Source organism: Theropithecus gelada, chromosome 6 (genome assembly GCF_003255815.1).
Source record: "Theropithecus gelada isolate Dixy chromosome 6, Tgel_1.0, whole genome shotgun sequence".
In the NCBI taxonomy this organism is placed as follows: Eukaryota; Metazoa; Chordata; class Mammalia; order Primates; family Cercopithecidae; genus Theropithecus; species Theropithecus gelada.
In genome coordinates, this window is record NC_037673.1 from 105694770 (window position 1) to 105701992 (window position 7223).

At 35.5% G+C, this 7223-nt stretch overlaps 1 protein-coding gene across 1 annotated transcript in view; it reads left to right on the forward strand.

Moving 5' to 3' along the window:
- Positions 1–7223, forward strand: part of MAN2A1 (mannosidase alpha class 2A member 1) — a 174990-nt gene extending 167767 nt beyond the window's left edge. Inside the window, exons 21-22 of the mRNA XM_025387988.1 lie at positions 2640–2750; positions 4446–7223. Coding sequence (XP_025243773.1) covers positions 2640–2750; positions 4446–4598 — 264 coding nt within the window. The 3' untranslated portion in view covers positions 4599–7223. The remainder of the gene's footprint in view (positions 1–2639; positions 2751–4445) is intronic.

The window sequence follows — 7223 nt, forward strand, 5'->3', positions numbered from 1 at the left end:
GGTTTTCTCTGTGCAACTTTTGAATATGCCAGCCTTACTTCAGTAATCCAGCCTTGAAAGTGATCTAATCTGTTTTACAAAGATAGTTACCTACCACAGTGCTTGGCACAGTTTCAAAAATTGTAAATTTTCTTCCCCACATCCTCCCGTTTTATGGGGTCCAGATATTACTAATGCATTAATGAATGTAAAAGCAGTTCTTCCAAAATGTGTTTACTCTCCTAGAGCATACAGTGTAACTACTTAAAGGTATCTGTTTTCCTGCATGCATATTCAATTTAAATTCACAGTTTCCCTACTTTGAAAAACAGTTTTCTTGGAAATAAATGTCTAGACAGACTTTGAAACTGAAAAACTGCTGCTTTGCCTCAGGTATTTTTGCTTGAAAACTGATACTTTCATGAATATTTGATTTTTTAAAAACTTGGACAAAGATGATTGCTATTTCAGTTTGTTCTTACAAAAGTGATGTAATTTTAGTTTTGAGAGAAAGTATAACTTTTTCTATCAGTGAAAGTTAATTTTTATGACTTTTATCTCTATTTTTGTATTGTTGGTTTAAATTTCTTGTAGAATTCAAATGTAGAATTCCAAAGGTGTTTCCCTCCCAACTTTTTTTGTCCCCTTCTGTTGCTATAAAGGCCTTAGGAATTCATTATTCCAAGAGCAAATGTGTTGCGGGAATTGTAGCAATGCATGCTATCAAGTGATAAGTAAGGATGGACCCATGAGTTAAAAAGGCCAAATGCTTTAGGTTAATAGTGATATGTGCTTTTAAAAGAGCTTAATGAAGAGGGTTTCTAACCTGTTAATCTGAATACAGACTTTGTTATGATTTTGATATATGACTCTAGACATATAATTTAGGAGTTCCCTGAGTCTTTAGCTACAAAGTTGTAATGTCAATAAAGGAAATTTATGCTAAGGGCTTCCTGTGTGCCAGACACTTGACCAGATCTTCGTTAAGCTATTTCATTTCATTTCATTTCATCTTCATTTTATGGAAAAGGAAAACCTGGTTTTGTTGAAATCCACAGCTAGTAAATTGCAGAGCAAGGATCCAAATCTCCAGGTGTCTGACTCCCCACTCAGGCTCTGAACCACTCTTACTACACAGCTCCTGCACTAGCGCATTCTGCCCTTCACGGCAGCGTGAGGCTACTTACATAGTATTTTCAACAGGTTAATCCACACAGTGACTCCATGAAGGAAATAATACAAGCATTACCTCCATTTTGCAGGCAAAAAAATAGATATTTAGGAAGAAGAAATTACTATTCTAAGGTTTCACAGTTGGCACATGATAGAGTCCTCTTTGTTTTTCTTTGGGAGATCTAATGATACCATAAATGAAGGATTTCCTATTTATTTTTATAGTACATGGGGAGGGTGTTTTAAATGTATTGAAATGCATTAGAAATTTTTATTATATGATTTAAAATTGCTGTGTGTATTTTGGTCTTGTGATGACTCAGAATTCCTTAAATGACTTTTCCTTCAAACAAAATCTTAGCAGTACCACTACAAAATATCAGTGTGAAACATCATAACATAGGTTATTCCAGCCAAGACTCTGAGGTGAGGACAGCTTTAAACCGTTCAGGCACATTAAAATCAAATCAGTGGTGGAGATTCTGGCAGCTATTCAGGAAAGGTGTCTCTTTAGTACATTAAAAAATCTTATCCCCTGGTGAGGATGATCAAGAGTTTGGGCATATTCCTGTCTGTGACCAGAGAACAGAGGAAAGAATCAGTTTTATCACAGTGTCAGTGCTAAGCAGCACATGACTCTTTTTTTCAAAAACTGTATGTTTCTTAATTTTTCCAGGGATTTTAAATTCATTTATCTTATCATAAACACCTTCCAACTTTACGAAACATAAAATTTATTAAGATAATTGTATTTTATAATATTCAGAGGCCTGAACCATTCATGACATTGATACTTAAATGGATATGAGAAATTTTATTGTGAGAAAAGGTATACTGACCCTCTTAGCTGACTTGTCATGTGGATATTTTTATTTTTGCCTGCCCATCCACAATAGCTTCTGTAGTATCAATTTAAATGATACATCAAACTGATAAATGTGAGCTGGCCTACCAAGTGAAAGCATAACTAAATTTAAATAGCTCTAATATAAAAATAATGAATCAATACATCAAAGATTAAGAATGCAGTTAGCAAAAATTAGTGTTCAATAAAGAAGCATGTGTGACTTCTAAGTTAGATGGTATATCATTCAGTGACCAGATAAGGACTAAGTTTAGGTGTAGTTTATTCAACTGACATGTGTGTTCAAAAAGTAAGATGAAAACAAAATGCTTTATTTGAAGAAACTTTGATAAAACAAATAATATATGGACATAAGGAAACCTAAGATTATAGGAGAAACCAAGGCATGAGGTTACCTAACAAGTAACCTTAGAACATAATCTCATCTGGCTCAGTACAGGTAGGAGAGGATGGTAGCAGGTGAATGGACAGTGAGCATGGACCTGAGGAGAAATGAATTTGCCTAACTTTCTTGCTAAATAAATGTGCTTTTGGATGCTGACATCAAGAGAGTGGTGTGTGAAGTACTGTAAATATTTGCTTTATTGTCTGTGCGGTGTGACTCCATTCTGCTCATTTGCAGGTGGGCAGTGGGCATTCCAATGAGGCAGCTTTAATCCTCCACAGAAAAGGATTTGACTGTCGGTTCTCTAGCAAAGGCACAGGGCTGTTTTGTTCTACTACTCAGGGAAAGGTAAGTTGAAAAGGTTATTTTTGCTTACTGTTAATGTGCTTTGAAATCTCTTTCTGCAAAGAATCTTGACAATAAGATCATATTTCATTGCCTCTTTACTGTCTCAGTTTCATCAGTCTGCAAATTAGTTTGAATCTCCCCATCTGAAAAATACACTTTCTCAAAACTTCAGCCTGCTTTCCTTGTCAACATCAAAAGGCATAGCTGGAGTTTATGCACATTTGAAGGCAATGCTCTTGTCATTTCCTTGGCCTTCTATTTCCAGCCTACAAAGTGCCTTGTTCCCAGTCCCCCAGTTTTCTCCTCCCCCGAACCATACATGCTCACATATCATTTAGTTCAGCACTGGTACACCTAAGTCCTACAGAGGCCAAGGCAAGTTTATAGTAACTGAAGCTTTATAGAGGTAGCCATAAAGAAGCAACTGGGAAAATTGAGACTGTAGGCTAGTAGGATAATCTACCCACAGCCCAGGAGGCAGCCGTACGTAGCACCAATCAGTTGTTTTCCCTTGGGAAATAAATGTAGGTCTTAGTCTTCTGATTAATGCAGATTTGCATATGAGTCAACACTGTGCAGGCCAAACAGATCCTCAGTCTGAACACAGCTTGCTGGCTGCCTATTTGTTATTTCTCTTCAAGTTGGTCTTTCTGGCAGTTCCATCAAGCCTGTCCTTGGAAGGAAACAAACCTCCAATCTCCTGCCTTTGTCACTGAAAGGGCCATGACTCAGAGAAGGCAGCTGGGCTGATTTAGGCACACAGGCAGGTCTGCCTCACCAGGCAGCTCAGCTGACCCAACTTTCCTCCAAAACCCCATAAATAATGCTGTAGACCAGACTCAAGTGATTCAGTTCCAATCCTACAAATTAGTGTGTGTGGGGTCCAAAAAGAAAAGAAAAATGTGGTAGGAGCCCTAAACCTACTTAGATAGATTAGCTTCTACATTTCTTTTACCCTACCCTGCTTGGAGTTGATGCCAAGAAAGCACTGATATTTTTATTACTTTTTTATTATACTGTATTTGCACTCTATCTTATTGTTGATGATCTAAGTATACTTGGTTCTGAGCATTCTGACATTAAGGCCTTGAATCATAAGGGGGTTATATAATCCAGAGAGACAGATAACATGGCAGCAGTGAGGGAAACACTTTTCAAATGACCTGTCCACTCTATAGACTGGGACTCAATGACATGTGATCCTTCCTTGTAGTGAACCTGTGTGCTCTCTCTCAACTCTGTTGGAACAGGAAAAAGTGGTTGAGGACTACCATTGTTAGGGATAAGTATGGACTAAAAGAGAATAAGGATGTTTTTAAAGCTTCTTGGCCATTGGGTGTCCTTTCTTTTATTGAAAAAGCCCCTGTGCGTGATAAAATTCTCAAGCAATACAAAAAGGAATGCAGAATATGTTGCTCATGACCATTGCTGGTTTCCTATTTCCTTCCAAGGATAGTCTATATGTTCAAACATGTATATATGTATATTTAATTCACCCTTTTTTCCATAAAAGAGAACTTATATATGTATGTTTAATAACTTATGTATGTATATTTACTCCACCCTTTTTTCCTCAAAAGAGAATTTCAACATACTGTTTTATTCCTTCTCATACTGATTTTCACAGAATATATAGTTGTGCTGCTAATCTTCAAAGTTGATCTAAATATGCAAATTTTATCATTTACTTTTCAGATGTTGGTACAGAAACTTTTTAACAAGTTTATTGTCGAAAGTCTCACACTTTCATCATTATCCTTGATGCATTCACCTCCCGGCACTCAGAATATAAGTGAGATCAACTTGAGTCCAATGGAAATCAGCACATACCGAATCCGGTTGAGGTGAACCTGACTTTCACATTTAGATTGAGAATCATTGGCTTTTATACCTTTCTTGGTTTGACGTGCAATAAAGAAGCACATTATTTTAGCTTCTGGCTACTGTGAGAAGATAAATTCTGTGATTCTGTGATTTTTTTTTTTTCTTTTACCACTACAGTAAGAAAAAAAAAAAAAAAAGCCATGCTATCGGTCAAGTTTCTTTTTTTTTAAACTTCCTCCCATGAATTACCACCATCAGTATGAATTGATGCAACAAATGAAGGAATATTTAAAGACAGCCTCTCAACAGATTGTATCTCAGGTTAAATGCTAACTAATTATGTCTGTGTTGGGGGTTGTGAAGAGATTCTTACAATATCTGTGTGCTGATCCTTCATTAGTTTTACAAAAATACCTATTTGGCTGAAATGGAATAAAGTGTTTGTGGGTAAAAGCTAATGGCCAAAATGGTTGCAATCATTCATACTAGTTTGAAAAATTATGTGTTGAAGTAAGTGGAAAAGTGCAATCTATCCACCCTTATGATTAACATAGTTGATTTTTATACCTTTTTCTGGTGTACCTCTTGACCTTTTCCTTCCCTTCCTACCCTTTCTAAGTATTTCCAGAAATACCTGATTTTGAATCATTCAACAGTAGAAAAAGAGGCATATTTTCATTACTTGACAATGTGGGATGGGTGCAATTTATTCCATCTTCACTAAAATAGAAGCAATTCCATAGGTACCATAAACCTATTTTAGGTACCACAAGGTGTCTTTTTACACAGCTCATTTGAATACAGGTGTTCTGAGAAGGGGTTTCTATTTTAAAATTACCATATCAAAATAAATGTGCCTTATTTTTTTATAAGTCTTGTTAAATCAGTGTCCATATTACTGTCTGGGGAAGGGGGAATGTTGCGGGATCGGGGAGAGGGGTGGGTACTTTCTATGACACATAAATTGTGTAATTTTTGCCTGACAATGCTGGCCACATTCTGATCTGTTTCATTAAATTTGTGGTGATGTTACTCTAAACATTTTGACTATTTGAATGTACTGAGATGTCGGAAAACAAAATAAGGAAGGAAAATATTGTTAATTAAAATATGCTGCTGCCAAGGAAACTGCAACTTGAAGCAAGGATTTCGTAAAATGCAAAATCCAGCTACTGTTTCCATTTCACAGTAGTTAACTATATTAAAGAGAGAATGCTTTAAAATTGATCTTGTTTTGAAACCCACTTTTATGTAGCTCATCATGGTTTATCTAACTAAGGAATATGTTTGTTCATTCAATTCTCAACTTTTGTATGTGCTAACCTTAATGAAGTTCTGAGCCCATGTGCCATTACAGTGCTTTTAATAAAATTTATTTGGGATTATTGTTTCCTTAACATTAAAATAATAGCAACATTTAGACTATTCCGTTTTAGCATAGAAAGGAGTCTTTGAGTATGTACAGTTTTGAAAATTCTCTTTGAGTTAATCGATTTCGTATTCTGTGGCTTTCAACCTCCATTTACCTTTTGTCTTTCCAACATCTTTATAGAGAAATAAAAACCCAATTTCTCTTTCACCATATAGTTTGATTATCGTCTGGATTTTGACTCAAGATGCAGCTCCCAAGATTATTGTTACGTTAAATTCATAAACTCATTTGCCTTTAATAATTAAGGAAACAATACCAGTGTTGATAAAGATATTACAAGGGGTAATTTCATGCAATAAACATGTACTGTAAGTTTTCTTCCACATTTTTTGGGAAAAAACTAAAAAAAGAAGAAGGACTTCCTTTTTGTGGACATCTACAGATGTTAGGGTTGCCAGAAGCAAACCCCAGGAATGAGATCAGTATTTTCATTGCATCTTAAATGTAAAACCTTCCTGTGGGAGTTCAGTGTGTTCTGTGGTTAAGTGGGTGTGCTTAATCATTCTGGAAATTCTGATCAGATGAAATTAAAAAAAAAAATCTTGATGCAATAACAGTGATTTTGCCACTTCTGGTTGTTTGAGATGGATCTATCCCATGTTAGTCTGGGGTTTTATTCAGCTTGTGTTGCTACCAGCAGTTCACAGGTAAAGCAGAAACTCTCTTTAACCAGCAAGTTTCTGCTTTTTAAAGTTACTTTTAGAATAAATCATCAGGGAAATGAAGAGAGGATGCTTTTGCTTTGGGTTGTGGTCAAAAACTGATTAAATAATGTAATGTCTCTGGCACACACTAAAAACCATACACTTCAGTTGTGATCTCAGTGGCATATTTATTTGGTTAGGTTTCATTACATTTATTATTACAGATGTTCAATTGACCAAATAGTTCAGTGTTTTCTTTCCTTTTTTTGGAAATTTTGAGTTTGTGACTGCAGTGTTCAAGAACTCAGCATCCTTATTTTCTACAAATACTGATTAAAATAAAATGCTGTCAAATGCGTTGTAAAACATTATCATGATCTTCCCATACCTTTGTTGTACTTGTGCCGAAATGTTTTTATATTCCTTTGTCTGGAAGAAAATGTTTGCCTTCATTTTGATCATTTTGTTCACCTTGGAATCAACAGGTTTTGATATTTTTCTCTTGGAAGATTTTATATCTTTTTGGGAATATGTAATATAAGATCTCTAATAAAAGATAATCTTATGTACATG